The 21,289-nt window shown below is 39.4% G+C and overlaps 1 protein-coding gene across 1 annotated transcript in view; it reads right to left on the minus strand.

Moving 5' to 3' along the window:
* ZFPM2 (zinc finger protein, FOG family member 2) overlaps positions 1 to 21,289 on the minus strand; it is a 378,775-nt gene that overhangs the window by 20,176 nt on the left and 337,310 nt on the right. The window contains exon 6 of the mRNA XM_058177745.1: positions 11,166 to 11,207. Coding sequence (XP_058033728.1) covers positions 11,166 to 11,207 — 42 coding nt within the window. The remainder of the gene's footprint in view (positions 1 to 11,165; positions 11,208 to 21,289) is intronic.

The raw sequence follows: 21,289 nt of genomic DNA on the forward strand, positions 1-21,289 counted from the left end.
TCAAGGGACTCTCATGCAGCTGTTTATGAGCTACCCCTTGTCACAATAGTTGTGTTAGTTGTATACAAATGAGCCAGGTTTAGGTGTACTTGGGAATAAGAAGATGGGGAAGGATGGCAACTGTTGTACATTTTAAGAGACCCAACTGAACAGGCATTTACACAGCTACTACACATACAGGAACACAGTTGTCATTTTGAATTGCACGTATGTAAACTCTGAATCCCATAGCAGTCATAATTTAAAAATTGAATGCAAATATGGGCATATTAGAAAAGGTTGCATCAAAGATATGGCACGAAAGAAAAAAAATGTACAGAAATATATTAGCAAAAGTTATAAACAAGCAGTATATATTGGAGAAAAGTGGACATCCAAATATGCGAACACTTTACATTTTTATAATTTAATTGTGGAAATTGAACAGAAAAGACTTGGCATAGAGGCAACAGTGAACTTCTAATGAAGGTCAATTTTGTACATAAATATACAGATCAAATAAGCAGTATTAGTTGAGCTGGAGGTGAGTGGGAATGCAGTCGTTCACTGTGATGGAGCTAAAATGAAATTTTATGCATTTTCAGACCATGCATGTATTACCAATATTTCCCTTTAAATCACCTAATGGAATGCTTTAATCATGGAGATCCAGCTCTGTTCAGGGAAGAATTAAAAAGTGTGGATGCAACTGCCATCCATTTAAAAAAAAAGAGCCACTGCTGAAAAGCAGCAACTTATCTAGCAGAGTGGATTTTTCCTCCTTTTTGTTTTTGTTTTATTGATAGCACAAATTAATCAATAATTCTTCAGCCTATAGCTCTCCAACAGAGAAGCCCTGCCAAAAATACAGTTTGTCCCATGTGCAGAAAAATCAGCCAGATGGTTCTAGGAAGGGTTGATTCCTCTTTAAATTAATGTTTCAAAGATAATAATTTGATACCTCCCTCTCCCTTTCACACAATGAGGGAGGGAGAGAGGGAGGGAGGGAGGGAGAGCGCGTGTTAGAATAGCTATACCTTTTAATCATAATATAGGTTAAGATCTTTTACATCTAGAAATATAGCATCATTTCTCCTGACATGTTGTTCTTTGTGTAATGTTTTGCTTTGTTTTAACAGGAATGTAACTCATGCCACATTGCAAAATTCAGATTAATATAAAACAATTGTTTGTTTCTATATCCAGAACTAGGAACGCTTTAATTTTTCTTTTCCTCTATGTAATTAATTTGTAGATATCTTTAGAACTAAACAATTCTGAACAATTTCATTCAGAAACAAATTCTGTGATGTATACACACACACACACACATATGCATATACATGTATATATCTATATGTGTGTTTGAATATATCTTCTCCCCCCCTCCCCCCCCCCTCTCTCTCTCTCTCTCTCTCTCTCTCTCTCTCTCTCTCTCTCTCTCTCTCGTCTCTCATCAATTAGCTCTTGGGAGAATATCAGATCGCCTGCAGATGGCACTCTTCGCATATTGCGAGATATTGCTGGTAGAAAAAGTGAATATAATTTAATTCAGTAGTATAGTGAATGAATATTTATAGTAGTCTATTCAGTTAATAGAAACAAGAAACTTCTAGGTACTAATTTAGTACCTTGTACAGGCTTATGTCTGGGCAAATTCTGGACTTTTTTTTTTTACAGTTTATTCCCAAACTCAGAGATTTCAGTTAAATTTATACTACTAAAAAGAAAAAAAATAGAAAATCAATCATTTATAGGATGATGCTTATTACTAAGTTGCCAAAAAGTCCATTATGTAGGTGTTAGTAAAAGTACAGTTTCTGTCCATCACAACATTACAAATCAAAGTCTCCTCAGAGTCAAATTGATTAGAGATGTCGTACATGTGCTACAAACACTCAGCCAGAGAGGAACACATATATACACAATCAATAACTCTTTGCTGTCATCTAGTTGTGAACCAGAATTATGCAGACCACATTTGCTGATTGTAAGAAAAAGTGCAGAGATGAAAGCCCTCCAGTGCTCTTTTGGACACTTATTTTTTGTGCAGAAAAATAAAAACAAAAGGGAAAGTCTTTAGAACTCCTGGCCTAAATATAGCTGACATTTGGCAACACAGTTCAGATCTTTGGTGTCTTTGCCCACTTATGGCCTTTATAACTTCTCTCATCCTCAGATTATCCCAATGGGATAAGGAACCAATTTTTGTATCCCCCCCATATTAAAACTTTCCCCTTAATTAATATCTATGGAGTTTCTCGGTCATTCAGGTCATGTTGTCCCAAAGTGCTTTTTCAAGAGGCAACTGGACTTCCTTTGTTTTTCCTTGAAGACGTTTTGCTTCTCATCCAAGAAGCTTCTTCAGTTCAAAACTGAAGAAGCTTCTTGGATGAGAAGTGAAACGTCTTAAAGGAAAAACAAAGAAAGACCCGTTCCAGTCCGGCTTCAGTCTAGACCCGTTCCAGTCCGGCTTCCGGTCCGGTCACAGTACGGAGACAGCTTTGGTCGCGTTGCTGGATGACCTCTGGAGGGCCAGGGATAGGGGTTGTTCCTCTGCCCTGGTCCTGTTGGATCTCTCAGCGGCTTTTGATACCATCGACCATGGTATCTTGCTGCACCAGTTGGAGAGTTTGGGAGTGGGAGGCACCGTTTATCGGTGGTTCTCCTCCTATCTCTCCGACCGGTCGCAGACGGTGTTGACAGAGGTCGACCGCGAGGCACCTTACTTGTGGGATGCCTCAGGGGTCGATTCTCTCGCCCCTCCTGTTCAACATCTACATGAAGCCGCTGGGTGAGGTCATCAGTGGTTTCGGGGTGAGTTATCATCTGTACGCTGATGATACGCAGCTGTACTTTTCCACCCCGGACCACCCCAACGAAGCTGTCGAAGTGCTGTCCCGGTGTCTGGAAGCTGTACGGGTCTGGATGGGGAGAAACAGACTCAAGCTCAATCCCTCCAAGACGGAGTGGCTGTGGATGCCGGCACTCCGGTACAGTCAGCTGCAGCCGCAGCTGGCTGTGGGGGGCGAGTTATTGGCCCCAACGGAGAGGGTGCGCAACTTGGGTGTCCTCTTGGATGGGCGGCTGTCGTTTGACGATCATTTGGCGGCCGTCGCCAAGAGGGCCTTCCACCGAGTATGCTTGGTGCGCCAGTTGCGCCCCTTCCTTGACCGGGATGCCTTATGCACGGTCACTCATGCCCTTGTCACTTCCCGCTTGGACTATTGCAATGCTCTCTACATGGGGCTGCCCTTGAAGTGCACCCGGAGGCTGCAGCTAGTCCAGAATGCAGCTGCGCGGGTAATAGTGGGAGCAACTCGTTGCTCCCATGTAACACCAATCCTGCGCAGTTTGCACTGGCTTCCTGTGGTCTTTCGGGTGCGCTTCAAGATTCTGGTTACCACCTTTAAAGCGCTCCATGGCTTAGGACCCGGGTACTTACGGGACCGCCTGCTGTTACCTTTTGCCTCCCACCGACCCATACGCTCACACAGAGAGGGCCTTCTCAGGGTGCCGTCCGCCAAGCAATGTCGGTTGGCGGCTCCCAGGGGAAGGGCCTTCTCTGTAGGAGCTCCTATGCTTTGGAATGAACTTCCCCCTGGTTTACGTCAAGTGCCTGATCTTCGGACTTTTCGCCGTGAGCTGAAAACGCACCTATTTATTCAAGCAGGACTGGATTAAAATTTTATTGGGGTTATTTATATTTTAAGATTTTAAATTGTTTTAAATTTTCGGCCACATTACAATATGTTCCTTTTTAATCTCTTTTAATGTGTATATAGTGAATTTTTTACTTGGCTGTCCTTCGGGAGAAGGGCGGTATAAAAATCGAAATAAATAAATAAATAAATAAATAAATAAATAAATAAATAAATAAAGCCCAGTTGCCTCTTGAAAAAGCACTTTGGGACAACATGACTTGACTGACCGAGAAACTCCATAGACATTAATTAAGGGGAAAGTTTTAATATGGGGGGATACAAAAAAGAAAGCCCAGTTGACTCTTGAAAAAACACTTTTGGGATTACCCTTACAAGTTCAGAAGGAATAACCTGACCAATCTGATGCAACAGCATGGAACAGCATGGATGATTAAAATTTCCAAATATTTTACTTGCAATATAATGTATACAATATGTATTTAGGGGGGAAAATCCAAAGTGTTCACTAAATTTAAACCCAGCCAAAATAAACTGCTACTAGTGAGTAACATTGCAATGTAGCTTGTAATATACTATGGGTATCCCGATTTTTGCCAAATGGTGTTGGATGCGTGGTACTGGTTCTTGGTATCACCATCTACCTCGGACTACATGTGACTTCCCCTTTGATACATTGCAAGGATGGCATATGATCAGCCCCACCGCCAATTTTTTTTTGAAGGGCAAAATGTTAAATACAGGATATGACATCAGCAGTAAAAAGCAATGTAGAAATTGGAGGCTTCCTTTGTTACTATACCAGCTGATTAACATCTCTCTCTAATCAATTGTAAAATTGTGCAGCTCATTTTTGCTTTAGAACAAATGAGAATCTGTGTAAAAGTGGAGGATATGATTATCAGTCTTTGTCATGATAATTTTCTGGTTAAACTAGGGCTAAGCACTATCATCAGCTTCAGAGATATAGAGGACTAAGATGATCTACCCTAGGCATCTTAATGGAAGTCCTTGGCTTCAAGCACACACCTGGGGACTTCCCCAGAAATATGGCTGGCAGTCCAAATTGACAAATATCTTTGTAGGATTTTGGAGCTAGCTACCCTGTAAGATGAGATTGCAATAGGTGATTTCTCTTTGTTTATTGAGCTTGATGGGCTTCTGGGCTCACCAAGGACAGCTGGGAGAAGAAATGGCAGGACTGACACCTAAAGCAACAGTGGAAAAAGTTGAGGACTGAACACAAACGTAAACCCATGAAAACAACTTAAGCAAGTTCTTGTGTGATGATTTAAGACTCGGAATCAGTGTATTCAGGAGAGGATATGGTATTTATTACCTTAAAGTAGTGATATTTCCCCATGTGAAGAGTTTATCTATCAACCCAACAGTGTTAGATAATTTCTACCCAGCCTTTTTAGGAATGTTTTGCAGAAGTTGATGGATTCCAGTTTCAAAGGATCGTAGAATAAAGGGGCTATGTGGATTTCTGGCAGTGAGTGTTACGATCCTGTTATGGAATAGAAACTGCATCCATTATGGTTGTTATTGAACTTCATTAGAAACTGGGTGTACGGAGTGGCTTTCTTGATTATGTTAGATCTATCAGCATACTAGAATTAACTATGATACAATTAACTATGATATTATTTGTCATTGTCTATAACGGACAAGCATTGGCAGCATAATTTTTCTGTTTCTATCCAGGGATATTGAATTGCTTAGGGCTCTCTTTTCTCCAACTTTGCATGGCATAGCATTGCCCCTGTATCTATAGCCATTTTAATAAATCAACAAATTTAATTAATATAGTAAATCAAAATTGAATTTGCTGTGGTTATTTTGTCGCAAAGTATGTTTATCCTCAAATGGATCCAGAACTAGAGATTTTAGACTTTACTTCGCATATAAACATATATGTAAAATTCTGCAGTTTTAAGCATTGTTCATATGATTTTGCAGAAAAGCACAAACTTGTCTACTCAGAAATAATCCTCTTTATTTATAAATTACACAAGCTATAAATTATATAAGCAACTCTTCCACAATTTAATACAGAAATAAACTTCTGGGAATTAGATGGGGCTTATTCTCTATTACTGTATGTAGGTCTGCAGCCTTAGTTGATAAATATATCAATTAAATTTTCATTTGGGCAAACCTATATTTTTGAAGCAAAATGCACAAGGCTTTGATAGCAGATAATAAATATGTTTCTAGCAAACATCTTAGAAGAAGCAGTGACTTCTGTGATAGTGAGAAGGGAAAAGGTCTTTTGGGAGAATACTTTTTTATCTACATTTTTGTAAAAAAAATATACCTGCTGCTGCCATCAAATGTATTGCTGCTACTATTACTACCAGCAGCAACAACAAAAATTACAGTATGAATTCCAAAATCCATGTTAAGACCATATGGTCAAAAAGCCTGCACAAAGTAAGACACTGGGTACCAGTTTTCCAGATTTCCAAACCTAACGTCAATGAAGAAGTTAAATCATATTAACAGACACTGCTGTTCAAGCCTGTTCAAGTCTGAAATGGAGTTTCAGACATTCACATCAGGCATTTTTTACCAATTGGGGTCAAGCAGATAAGTCTGGAATTAGGGGTTTCCCTAAAACTGATGGGATAAGGAAGGTAGTGAACAGTGGCTCCTCCCAAGGGCAAAACATAGAGAATTGCATGATGGCAACTAAGTACTAGCTTTTTCAATATTTGCTTGTTGCTATCTCGATAGCCAGCAAGCAAATTCCCCATGCTGCCTGGGGAATTCTAGGAAAGGAAGTCCACATGCCTTAAAGTTGTCAAGATTAAGAAACACTGATCTAGAGACTGTTTAGAGTTTTGCAATTCAGGTATGGGAGACCTGTGTTCCCCTAATTTTGAAGTACTCTTTCTAAAAACTGTTTTTATTGTTATGTGAATTTAAGTAGATAGGCTATTCAAGCTGGAAACACCAAGACAATTTTTAAGTATTGATGATAGATTGAATTCTATCCAATCTATCACTTATTTTGATTTATTGAAATATGCAGCTTTCCTTCAATCTCATTTCCTACCCAGATTTGAAATCAACACTACCTCTATGTCTCTTTTGCGCCTCTGTAAAAGATGCTTCTATCACTGCGACTAATGCATCAAACTAAATTAATATTTACAATTGCCAGAAAGCTGATTCTGTGGAACAGTCAGAATGAAGATGCAACATAGAAAATGCATAATCTCAATTCTCTCTGTATACTTCCCCTTTTGTTTTCATGTAAAAAGATCTTAATGTGCAAGCACATGAAGGCAAAAATATTCAAGCAATTTTATTTACAGAACTTTAGTTACCACTGGAAGACCAGAAGTGATTAACTAAATTTAACCCATAGTAAATTCTTTATATCTCGCATCTACCAGTATTTTATAATAAAGAATCAAAAGGCATTAAAAGAAATTTCTTCAAATACAGTGGTGACTATTAAAATAACACCAGAGATGATGCTAATAACCTTAAATCTTTCTAATGTCTCTATCCGAAAATCCAGTGCATTGGAAAGCTGGTGTATTAGTTGTCAATAAACACTGAAAAAGGGATGATTTAGGCTCAAGAGATTTGGGAGCACACAAAACATATTATTATGCATTGTCTAAACTGAAGGCTAAAGAGTATGCAGACTAAACTTAATGTACATATAGATTATCACAATTTGAATTTTTGATTGGTTGATACCCCAATTAAATTTACATTTAATTTTGCAAAACTTTTAAGTAAATACACTGGGCTGAAACTTTAATGCTAATTTGCCTTGAACTGAAAACTTGAATTACAGTGTTGGTATCATGATTTTGTTTTCTCCTGAAGGCAACCCCTTTCTCACTTTTGTTCTCATTTTGATTTGAAATAGATGATTGCAAAAACATACCTTTTAGGAGTTTGAAGAATTTTTTGTAGAACTACTGGCCTTTCCTGACATGTGATCTTATGAATGAAGCCCAACTAACAAGAGAACTCTTTATTTATATGGGGACAAGACAGCAGCACAAGTTAATTAAACTGCTAACACCGTGATTAGTTTCAATCAGGGATCAGCTAAGACTGGTAGTTGTAATGGAATGTGCATTTTCCACAGGCATGAAGAAGGATGCTTGTAAGATTTTTTAATTTTTTTCGGTGTAGCCAAGAGTTACAGAAACAATTATATTCAAACAGGGTAGGAGTGCGGAAAGAAAGTGGAATGCCAAAAACAAACCCAGCCACTGTAAAATTATAATTTGATTCAGCTGTTTTATAATACAATAATCAGAAGGAAATATATTGAGTTCAATGAATATTAGGCAGGGCCAGCACAACTGTTAGGTGGAATGAAGCAGTGGCTGCAGGGACTAGAAAAAAATATGTAATGCTGTTAGGTTTTACTGCCTTGTGGGAGAAAGATGAATGGTGAATCTTATATGGAACTACAAGATCTGAGATGCAAAGATCCATTAAGATGTCAGGAATAAGACCCAGAATATTTTAGACTTTTGGCTAGCCATGGATACCAAGCAACACAAATGGGGCAGGAAGCCCTACTGTATTTGCTACTTTGCCTGCCAATCCTTTGTTAAAAAGGACATCTGATCATAATTGATTATTTCAATTAAAACAGGTGCCTATTTTAAGTATACCAAATATATGGATCACAATCTAAGCTAATTTAACCATGATTTTCTTGAACCATGCTTTTTAAGTTTTATAAACAAAGCTCAGATTTTATAGATCCAATCAGGGCATTGTGTATTTGATGAATCCAAGTATCTTAAAAAACAAAGGAATGAAGACAACAGACCAAACAGTAAAAACATAATGGCAGATATACATAGCAATCCTAAAATCTCTCTTCAAAAAAGGTAATTCTGTGGAACCATGCTTAGTTTCACCATGTGAGAAACTACATGCTATATTGCAGAAAAATACTCTCTCTCACTCTCTCTTTCTCTCTCTTTCTCACACACCAATACTGAGCAGCTGTTTGGCCCAGAGGGAAGTTATAAGTGCCTGCAGTCCTGATTTTAATCAGGAAAACAATGGTTGACAGTTTAAAATAATTGCTATGAACAAATCGGAGGTGCTTCTTTCTCAGTAGCTGAGTTCTAAAGAAGCTGAAATCAGTCAGTGTTTTACATAATAGGAAACTTGGCTCTTTCCTGTCCAAGTAAGAATTTATTTATTTTTTGGCTAGTTCTGATCAAGAAATCTGTAAAATGCAACAGTTGTTAACACAATAAAGGCTAAACTGCAGTTTCTCCAAAGAAAATTTGGCAAACAATTACATTGGTGTTTTTTCAGAATTAAAGCTTATATTTAATATCACAGAAAACAGATTCAAAAGTATATATTTTAAATAAAAGTTGATGTCATTTGAAGTAACTCCATTTCTGTGCTTGTAATTATGGTGCATGTAATTCTTCAAAGATATACAATTCCACTGCACTGTTTCGACTAAAAATAATTACCTACATAGTTGTCTAGAAATTGGCATGTTCAACTATTTTTGATATTTGTTGTGATTTCTATTATCTTTATTATCACATAGGTAATATCCAGGTGATATATAGAACGGAGGAGAACAGTATGTCCTCAAATTTGTCCTTTTTTAAAAAAATTATGTTAGCCACCATACAAACAGCTTGAGAATGGAAAAGTTCACAAACATTTCAAATTACACTAAAATCATATATTAGTGATGTAAAAGGTTATATCAGCTAGGGATAATATGGAACAGAATTGTGACTTTGTACAAGTAGTTTAATGGTTATTATACAAATAAAAATGTGAACTCACAGATGCTAGTGTATTAATTATGTTGGTCTTCATATGCACTGAGTTCTTTCCAAAGACCTAGGACTGTTATGGTGAACCTATGGCAGGCATGCCACAAGTGGCATACGGAGCCATATCCGTGGGCACGCGAGCACTGCCCTAGCTCAGCTCCAGCGTGCATGCGCTGGCCAGCCAACTGATTTTCAGGCCTTCCAGGCCCACTGAAAGTTGGGAAATGGGCCGTTTCCGGCCTCCAGAGGGGAAGGTGGGGGGAAGGCTGTTTTTGTCTTTCCCAGGCTCCAAGAAAGCCTCTGGAACCTGTGGTGCGCAGAGGGTCGGGGCGCGGGGGGGACATTGAATTATGGGTGTGGGCACGTGTGCATGCAACCCCCCTTTGCTCCCCCTGCTTTTGGCATGCGATGGCAAAAAGGTTACCCATCACTGACCTAGGATGTCATCAATTTTGCCGTAGTATATGTATGGATCCAAGTAGTGGATCCATACATATTTTAATTGAAAGATGGAAATTTTGTCAATGTGCAGATTTTCTAAGTGCTGTCCAAAATTTTTTGGTATAACACACAGTGTGCCAATAACCACTGGAGCCACCATGGCTGGTTTATGTCATAATAGCAATAGCACTTAGACTTTTACACCACTTTACAGTGCTTCACAGCCCACTCTAAGCGGTTTACAGAGTCAGCATATTAACCCCAACAATTTGGGTTTTTTTACCTACCTCGGAAGGATGGAAGGCTGAGTCAACTTTGAGCCTGGTGAGATTTGAACTGCTGAACTGCAGCTAGCAGTCACTGAAGTAGCATGCAGTGCTGCACTATAACCACTGCACCACAGTGGCTCATAATATTCTGATTTCAATGTTTAGATCTGGATACTTTGATTTTCTCCAATTCTTCTAGTCTTCTACTTCCTGTTATTTTCACATCATTTATCTACATTTTCTTCTTTTCAGCTACAGTTATATCTGGTTTATTACAAGACAAGATTTTATCTGTCTGTATTTTACAATATTTTAACCTGCTCATTTCATCATATCCTATCCTCAATAATAATAATGCTCATATGATCAATAATAATAATGGCTATTATTATCCAGCAATATATGATTTGAAACAGAAAGAAATAATTTCTCTGATAACACTTGGACACATGCTAAAAAATGATACTGAATGAAGTTGAGCAGAAGAGTCAACCTGATTACATCCTTCTTTTGGTTCATTCAGTAAGCACTGGTCATCATATCATGTCATGAATCATAGCTCAAAGCCATCTTGGAATGAAGCCACAAAATATGTTTCAAATGCAATGATATATTAACCATTCATTTCATTCTAAAGAAAGATCTCCAACAACATACATCTCAAGGAGTCTCATAAGTATCTCTAATACTAATACTTCTATTTGAGATAGATGAGATACTTCCATTTTTCTGAAAAGTAGAAGACGTGAATGGTAATTAGGTTAGATGTTTGGATAAATGGTGCGACCTTGCATTTATCTAAATATTAGATATATTTGACCAAGAGCTACATCATCAATATTGGCATAGATAAATTTTGTGGCTGTTGTCGAAGGTAGTATTCCTACTTTACATGCCACTGAGGTGGGGGGCAGGGCACAAGTAAGTGGTTAAGAGGAAGAGAGATCAAAATTGAGGGCAACTTACTCTGCCTCTTTCAGGCATTGCCCCCACCCCACTTTCGGCACTCTTACCTTCTCTTACTGAAACTGAATTTTCAGTCTTGGCACAACAGTCTGGAAGGAAAAGAAAGATTGCTTTTGCTTGAAATTTGAATTGTTTTCTTGCAAAGGACTCTGAAATTAGTTCAACAGCTGCATGTGGCCCGAAGGCAGCAGGTCAGCCATCTCTGTGTTAAAAAGTGCCTATGATGGATTTCCTTGACAGCTTCATAGAACACTGCTCTCTAATAAGCAGTAAGCCTCATTAATTTCAGTAAGGTTTACTTTCAGGTAAAGTGGTATTACTTTCTCACTTTTTTAATTGGTTCACACCGGGAAAGGAAAAGGTTAAATAGCAGAAGTTATTTGCATTGGAAAAAAACCATCCCTTTCAAAGGTCTATATTTTATTTATGTGAAGATTTTTATGCTGCTTTGGTCTAGGGATCTCTAAGCAGTCTAACTCTAGCCACTTTATCCTTTTTAATCAGGCCATATTAAAATATAGCATCCCGGAAGAAGAAGCGCAAAGATACCGTGAATTCGTTCATATCATTAATTCCTTTGAACGGTTACAAGAGGTTCATATTTTATGAATTAATCTAGAAAATAAATTAACACTCAGAAGCAGAATTCCACAGAATAAAATGTTTCCAGAAATAAGAAATAAGGTGTTATTAAAAAAAATCTGTTGACAAATAATAAAAAAACATTCTGATCTGAAATAACTGTTAAATCATGTCCACACTAAACAGAAATCATTATATTTCCTCTTGCAATTTCTTTTATCAGAGACATTTCTAAGTTACTTCTGTCTATCACAATAATATTTTCGTAAGGAGTGTTGTATCCTAATTCCTTGATTTGAATAATACATTCATTTTTAATTACTGCAACTTGATCTCAGATTATTCAAATAACTGTTTCATTTTTTATGCTTACTCTGACCCCAGTGTATTTATAGGCTTTTATCGTTACCTGATACCAGTGTAATGTAATTATAGATTGTATTTTAATCATCTGGTATATCCTAGCGAATTTGTTTAAATATCTCCAATCCTGAGCCTTTTATTTCTCTGCCTTTTAAAATTCTACAATGGTATTCTCATTGCATAAAAGCAATATTTTTGTAGTTGCTACAATGAACGAACATTTTGCATGCTTTGCTGCCCATGTTTCTCATTTGAATTTTAAAAAGTTACCACAGTTAGCACTGTATAAAAAAGGAAAAAAAAAATTATCCAGCCCAAAAGCAAGAAACAAAAAAATGAAGCTAAACAGATCCAATGCTTTCTTCAGTTTTTGATTTACCTTTTCTCAAATAATGATAGTCTATCTTTTTCTTTCGAGACACAAATAATTTAATAGTTTTATATTTATGATTGTTCAGTGGGAGGCTGGTGTTTGAAATGGGAGCCCTCATTTTGCCAATATAGCATATGATTGGGCATTAACAATGTTTAATTGCTTTGAAATGCTTCTTGGTTTATGCCTTAATAGGTGCCGAATCTGAATAAGGATAAGGCAAATGTAACTTTTAAGTCCCAGACAAAATTTACATTCAGCTTTTCTTTCAAATCAACTCGGGCAGTTGTTAGGGGATGGAATGTTTTAGGCTTCATCTGTAGCTAATAACTATACATATTTATACATCGCAATAGCATGAAATTATCATTTATTTTGTTAATTCCATGAGCAGGTGTTTGCATTCCTCCTTTGTTCTTTTCCTTTAAAAAAAAAGAAAATCTACAAAGTAAGCTCTAAAAGGAATAAAGATTTCTCCTGGATATGCCTCTTGATAATGTCAATTTTAGGGACTTTCTAGTGACCAGTCTCTAGATATGGTAATCTGATATCTCACTACACACAGTTGGATTTGAGACAGATACCTGTCACATAAAAATGAAAGTTAAAAGGATGGTATATTTGCTGTGTTAAAACTTAGTGAGATCTTTAGTCTTTTGTTCATTTATACTGGTTGAAGCAAAGCAGAAATATAAATAGCAAAATGACTGGATGGATCAAGCTAATCATATTATGGCTCAAAACAGTGTGTGAGTTCAGTCTAAACACTCCCTGATGTAAAAATGTTAATTTGCCAAGCTAGTCACACTCAGATGCATTGCAAATAGTTTGGGAGACGTTCTTTTATCGTTCAGAATATAACATAAAATGCTGAATGGGTATTTTTAATTCAAGTTATTGTGAAAGTAACTTTTGTATGGTGCTATTAAAAAAATGCAGAAGAGAAGTCTAAATATGTATCCAGTTGCCCCATTCTACAACTATGCTTTAAAATTATTATTATTATTATTATTATTACATTATTATTATTATTATTATTATTATTATTATTATTATTATTATTATTATTATTATTATTATTATTATTATTATTATTATTATTATTATATTTGTATACCGCCCATCTCCCGAAGGACTCAGGGCGGTTCACAGCCAATAAAACAACAGAAAACATATAATACATATAAAACAGCAAAAAGGAATAGAAAATTAATTCAATTGATGGCCTAAAACTTTTAAATACAAATTTAAAACCCCGTTTAAAACCCCTGATTTAAAACCCCAATTTAAAACTACGTTCACGCTAGTCTTGCTCTTCGAAACAGCAACGTCTTCAGCTCGCGGCGGAAGGACCTGAAGTCGGGGAGTTGACGAAGCCCCAGAGGGAGCTCGTTCCAGAGGGTAGGAGCCCCCACAGAGAAGGCCCTCCCCCTGGAGGTCGCCAGCCGACATTGTTTAGCTGACGGTATCCGGAGGAGGCCCTCTCTGTGAAAGCGCACTGGTCGGTGAGAGGCTAATGGTGGCAGTAGGTGGTCCCGTAAATATCCCGGCCCTAAGCCATGGAGCGCTTTAAAGGTGATAACAAGTACCTTGAAGTGAACCTGGAAGACCACCGGGAGCCAGTGCAGATTACGCAGGAGGGGTGTTACACGAGAGCCACCAGGTGCTCCCTCTATCACCCGCGCAGCCGCATTCTGGACCAGTTGGAGTCTACGGGTACCCTTCAAGGGGAGCCCCATGTAGAGAGCATTACAGTAGTCCAGGCGGGATGTAACAAGGGCATGAGCGGGTGATAGAGGGAGCCCCTCGTGGCTCCCATGTGACACCTCTCCTGCGCAGACTGCACTGGCTACCTGTGGCCTTTCGGGTGCGCTTCAAGGTTTTGGTAACTATCTTCAAAGCGCTCCATGGCATTGGGCCGGGTTACTTACGGGACCGTCTGCTGCCACCGATTTGCCTCCCACCGACCCGTGCGCTCTCACAGGGAGGGACTCCTCAGGGTGCCGTCAGCCAGGCAGTGCCAGCTGGCGACGCCCAGGGGAAGGGCCTTTTCTGTGGGGGCTCTCACCCTGTGGAACGAACTTCCCCCAGGACTTCACCAACTTCCTGACCTTCGAACCTTTCGCTGCGAGCTTAAGACACATCTATTTATCTGCGCAGGACTGGACAAGAATTTTAAATTTTAAATCTGGTTTTAACGGGGTTTTATTATCTTATTGTAGTTTTAATATTTGGCCTCATTTAAATTGGTGTTTTATTTTGTATTTATATGTATGTTTTATTAGGCTGTAAACCGCCCTGAGTCCTTTGGGAGATAGGGCGGTATAAAAATGCGATTAAATAAATAAATAAATAAATAAATGAGCGACCGTGCATAAGGAAGCCCGATCCAGAAAGGGGCGTAACTGGCGTATCAGGCGAACCTGATGAAAAGCTCCCCTGGCGACGGCCGTCATATGATCTTCTAAAGACAGCCGTGCATCCAGGAGGACGCCCAGATTGCGAGGATTATGGATTAAAATTATGGACACAATTTTAAATCAAGCTGGAGAAAATTTGTCTAAGGGTACCACATTTTTAAATAAGGTAAAACTAGGTAAATGTACACCTGCTTCTTAATATGCACGATCTTTTCACCTGTTTTTGTCAAAGAATTGCAAAAAAAAACTATTAACATCTACAGTGTCATTTGTAGACATTTTATTTCCATATGAAGTGCATCCTATTAAATGTGGAGATTGCAAATGAGATTATCGTTGTTAGAGCCAACTTTTGAATTGAAAACATGCTCTTGATTTAATGAATTGTCTTTATGTTTTCTTGACGTGACATTAAATCATAATGTAGTGTACTAGGTTTCATGTAATAGAATATACGGATCTTCCATATTTTCTCTTCCTTCACAGTCTGCACTATTTTGAAAGACATTTATATGATTTCAATTACATGTGAGAACTCTTGTGTTAACTTGGCTCCTTCACAAACATAGTTGTTGCATTACTTCATTGTAGTGTACAATATTTATGCAACTACTTGCCATCCCTCTTCCCTGTCTCATCTGTGAGTTATGAGTGTGTAATGTTCAACTTAAGCAAAGAAAGTGCAAGCATACAGTTCTTCTATTTTAGTGCTTACAGTAAGAACATGACCCTTTGCATTTATATGATTATGCACTACAAAGAATTCAAAATTATTATAGTTTTATGTAACATATATCTCAACAGGAAAGCACACTTATCCTATTATGAATAAGTCACCTCTAGTCACAAATTTATTTCAAACATTCAGTATGATAAATAAATTAGTAATAGATGTGAGCCAGGTTTTGATTTTGAACCCTATCAATTCTATCACTGTAATTTTGTGTCTTGTTTTTTTTTTCTTTTTACAACCCTGTAATCCCTTTTATTGGGGTGGAGTTGGGGCAACTGAATGGAGCTGAGCGTTTACTGCCTGGATGTCTTTCCTGAGGCCAATGCAGAGTTCACAGCAGATATTTTCTTTTTGCGCTCTGATAGAGAAACATCTGCTGCAGCCTAGGATTGAACTCTCGACCTTCTGAGTGGAAGGCGAGCAACTTCACTTCTAGGCTACTATGCCTTTCATAATTTTGTGTCTTGTTAAGATCATATAATCAATTATTAATTTGGCTAATTGTAAGGGCTTTGCTGAAACAATAGTATATGGCACGGAGGTGAAAAATAGGCAGATAGTTAAAAACGTGAAGCTGTATTGTTTTTCAGATGAAAATAACTATGCAAAACTGTTCATGTAATAGAAGCTATTTTTTCCTTTTGTCATCAATCTAAAAACAATTGGTCAGACCTTTTTTTTGGCACTGTAGCTAGTGTAGACTGTAGCTAGTGTAGAACTTGAAGCAGAACAAAAGCTGTTTTGAGAAAACATGTCAACCCTTCTCTGAAGTATGTTTTTTAATGATGCAACACCCAAGAATGCGGACTATGATAGAGGTAAATAAAGAATGTCCAGCAATAAGGATCATAACTTAGAGCTACAATTCAGATGGAGGTTCTCAAAAATATAAACCAATCTTTTTCAAAAGGAAAGGAGCTGTAAAGGAAGGTGAACGAAAGGGAGAAGAAAACACCTGTCTTGCCTAAAGGCATATGCCTCTCCAGCAAATATGTCCAAGATAGTTGATTTAGCTACCATCTGTATCTCAGTGTGCCAAAATAAAGGCAAATGCCTTAAACCAAGGGTCCTCAAACTTGACAGCTTTAAGACTTGTGGACTTCAACTAGCATAGCTCCCATATAACACCGCTCCTGCGCAGACTGCACTGGCTACCTGTGGCCTTTTGAGTGCACTTTAAGGTGTTGGTTACTACCTTTAAAGCGCTCCATGGCTTAGGGCCTGGGTACTTACGGGACCACCTGCTGTTACCACATGCCTCCCACCGACCCGTACGCTCTCACAGAGAGGGACTTCTCAGGGTGCCGTCCGCCAAGCAATGTCGGCTGGCGGCCCCCAGGGGAAGGTCCTTCTGTGGGGCTCCCACCTCTGGAACGAACTTCCCTGGGTTTACGCCAAATACCTGACCTTCGGACATTCCGTCGCGAACTGAAGACACATCTTTTATTCGGGCTGGCTTAAATTGATTTTAACAAATTTTTAAATTCTTAGAAATTAATTTTAAATGGGGTTTTTTAGCTTATTATATATTTTACTTCTCAGGCCAATTTTAAAATAAGTTTTTTAACTGCATTTTAAATCTGTATATTGTACCGTCTGTTTTATTCTTGCCTGTACACCGCCCTGAGTCCTTCGGGAGAAGGGCGGTATAGAAATCAAATAAATAAATAAATAAATAAATAAACTCCCAGAATTCTCCAGTCAGTATAGCTGGCTGGAGAATTCTGGGAATTGAAGTCCACAAGTTTTAAAGCTGCCAAGTTTGGGGACCTCTGCCTTAAACCAAGAAAGATCTGAAATAGCCCTTGTTTAAATGAATGATAATAATAAATGTTCAATAAAAATCCTTTAAATTAGAGGAAACAGTAAAAAAAATTGAGAATATAGTTTGCCTTTTGTGATTCATATGCATTTTAAACAAAATAGTTTTAGTATGCAAGACAACAATACTGGACAAAATTAAATTAGTTTCAAAAATACTGTAAGCCATGATGTAGGAATAACATTTAGGCCTTGCATAATAAAAATTCCTTTCCTTTCCTTTCCTTTCCTTTCCTTTCCTTTCCTTTCCTTTCCTTTCTTTCCTTTCCTTTCTCTCCTCAGAATTAATCTGTAAGGAATAGGATTGTTGTCTTTGGATGTAATCATATTATCCACTATAAATATGTGCTCTTTATGAACCAACAGAAATAAAATTTAATATTAACAAGGAAGTGTTTTACTTGATTAACTCCTGAACTGTTCCATCTTCCAGAAGCACCACATGTGCTACCAGAAATATCCAGAAAAGCTAAGAACAGTAAATGAAGATTAATCATATTTCTTTGAATAAGCCTGTATTTTGTACAAAAATATTAATATTTGTGGGTAATTTCTGTAAATTTAAGTAAAATTGTGTACATAATTCCCTATATATTTTAAAAGGTCTCACAGTTATCATTTTATTTTCAATCTTTTCAGCCTACTTTAAAGAAACTTGCCTGCTAGGTCTCTTCCTTTCTCAAATCATCTTTGTCTTCTAGTAGATGCCTTACAAGACAACATTGGATGAAAAGGGAGTAAAGAAGGGTGTGTATTTCCCTGCTTATGGGAATATGTGGAGAAGGGGTAAAATAACACGTATTGTGACACTATGACACAAATCCCAACCCCTTTTATATTTGCAATGTTGCATGCAAGTATTCTTTAATAAAATAACAGAGTGGGAAGGGATCTAGTCTAATCTGGCCCCCTGCTCAAGCAGGAGACCCTATACCATCCTATACCTATACCAGTGGCTGTGGATGCCGGCGTCCCGGTACAGTCAGCTAAATCCGCGGCTGACCATCGGTGGCGAGTCATTGGCCCCGATGGAGAGGGTGCGCAACTTAGGCGTCCTCCTGGATGAACGGCTGTCTCTAGAAGATCATTTGACGGCCGTCTCCAGGAGAGCGTTCTACCAGGTTCGCCTGGTACGCCAGTTGCGCCCCTTTCTGGACCGGGAGGCCCTATGCACGGTCACTCACGCTCTCGTGACGTCTCGCCTGGATTACTGCAACGCTCTCTACATGGGGCTTCCCTTGAAGGGCATCCGGAGGCTACAGTTAGTCCAGAATGCGGCTGCGCGGGTGATAGATGGAGCCCCTCGTGGCTCCCGCATAACACCCATCCTGCGCCGGCTGCACTGGCTACCTGTGGCCTTCCGGTGCGCATCAAGGTTTAGGTGACCACCTTTAAAGCGCCCCATGGCATAGGGCCGGGTTATCTACGGGACCGCCTACTGCGACCAGATACCTCTCACCGACCCGTGCGCTCTCACAGAGAGGGACTCCTCAGGGTGCCGTCAGCTAGGCAGTGTCGTCTGGCGACGCCCAGGGGAAGGGGCTTCTCTGTGGGGCTCCCGCCCTCTGGAACGAACTCCCCCCAGGACTCCGTCAACTTCCGGATCTTCGAACCTTCCGTCGCGAGCTCAAGACACATTTATTCATCTGTGCAGGACTGGCTTAGATTTTAAATTGAGAGGGGTTTTAAATTGATTTTAATATTTATATTTCTGTTTTTTAATAATTGGGCATTATAATAAGTTTTTTAATGATTATTTTAATTTGTATATTGATGTTTTTATATGCCTGTAAACCGCCCTGAGTCCTTTGGGAGATAGGGCGGTATATAAGTTTGAATAATAAATAAATAAATAAATAAATACCATTCCAGACAAGTGGATGTTCAGACTGTTATTAAAAGCCTCAAGTGATGAAGCACCCATAACTTCTGAAGGCATCCAGGGGTGGGTTCTACTTACCTTTATTACCGGTTTGCAACGGGAGTGCGTGCGGTTCTGTGCATGCGCAGATCATCTATTATGAAGTCCGGGCAAGTGAACGGAGCCTCCCACTGCTTTTACTACCAGTTCGCAAGAACTGGACAGACCCACCACTGAAGGCATCCCACTGGTTAACTGTTCTGTTATGAAATTTCTCCTTAGATCTAGGTTGCTGCTCTCCTTGATTATAATTTTCATCCATTATTTCTTGTTTTACCTTCTGGTGGTTTGGAAAATAGGTTGACCCCCATTTCTTTGTGGCAGCCCCTCAAATGGGTGAAATCCTACTGGTTCGGAGGAACTGATAGTGATGATTGCCATCGGTTCAATCCATCCCTGTCCACTCGCCTGCTCACCGTTTCCGGCCGCTCGGCCAAGCCACCCACCCCGGCCCTATATAAGTTCCCCAGCTACTTGCCTTGCCAGTTGCCTGCACTAAAGGTAAGCAATGCATGCCGCCTGCTCGCCTTTCGCCTTGGGTCGGGGGCCCAGGGACATGAGATTCCCTTAGGCCCCGGAGCTGCTGCCCACCTCGACTGGATCGGGGAAAGCATCATTCCCTGGCTCCGGCCTTGCCCTAGAGCCGTTGCTTGCTCGCTGCCCATCTCGACCAGGTCAGGGAATGCACCATTACCTGGGTCTGGCCTTGACCCGGAGCTGCTGCCTCTGCCTGCTCTCCCTTCATGTCCTTCCTTCCTCCCATGGATGGCTGCCAGGGAAGGCAAGTCAGGGCTGAGCCATTGCTGTTGGGCTCCCCATCAGCCCACATCTCGCCCCTTTGTCATGAGATGCTTGCAGCTGCAGCCTCTTTTTTCGGTGCGCCTGGAGGCGCTTCTTGTGCCAAAAGATGCAGCAGCTGCAGGCTTCTTGTAATGAAATGTACCGGAGCCATGGTCCCCTTCTTAAATGTGCCGCCATTGCTACCCTGTTCCAAGCGCTGGCCGTGCATGTGCACACCGTTTCTTTACTCATTCATCATTCATCAGCGGCAGCAGGCAACTGTGTATGCATGCGCAGTTGGCACATGGAACAGGGAGGTGATGGCAGTGGTGCATTTAAGAAGGGGAGTACAGCTCCGGTAAGTTTCACTACAAGAAGCAAAAAGTGTCTTTTAGCACAAGAAGCGCCTCCAGGTGCACCGAAAAAAAGAGGCGGCAGCTGCAGGCATCTTGTGACAGGGGAAAACAGGCAGAATAGAAAATAGAAATTATTATTTTTTCCTACTGGGTTCTGTGGGCGTGGCTTGGTGGGGGGGTCATGTGACATCAAGTTGGCCAGTCACAGGAACCACCACCACCAAGCCACCCCCATAGAACCAGTAGGGAAAATTTTTAAACTTCACCACTGCCCTCAAATATTGGAACACTGCTATCATATTACCCCTAGTCCTTCTTTTTACTTGTTTGACTAAACAATTCCTGCAACCATACTTCATATATTTCAGCCCTCTAATCATCTTTCTCTGCATTCTTTCCAGAGTCTCTGCATCTTTTTAATAATATGGTGACCAAAACTGGATGCAGTATTCTAAACATGGTCTTACTAAGGCTTTATAAAACAGTAATAATATTTCCCTTGATCTTGATTCTATCCCTGTTATTAACACAATCTAGGATTGTGTTGGCTTTTTTGGCTGCCACTGCACATTTTGACTCATATTTAAGTGATTGTCCACTAGGACTCCAAAATCTCTCTCACAGTTACTGCTATTGAGCCAGGTTTCACCTAATAAGGATGTGCATAAGAGCACAAAAGTGCCTACCGTTCCTGTCCTATTGTTCCCTTCATTATATCAAATTAACATAGTTGTTGCATATTTTTGCTTATATATATATTTTTCTTTTATGATGTGTTGTTGTTCTGTGTCAATGTTTGTGTATACTGTTGTGACAAAATGA

This window comes from Ahaetulla prasina, chromosome 3, assembly GCF_028640845.1.
Source record: "Ahaetulla prasina isolate Xishuangbanna chromosome 3, ASM2864084v1, whole genome shotgun sequence".
NCBI classification, from domain to species: Eukaryota; Metazoa; Chordata; class Lepidosauria; order Squamata; family Colubridae; genus Ahaetulla; species Ahaetulla prasina.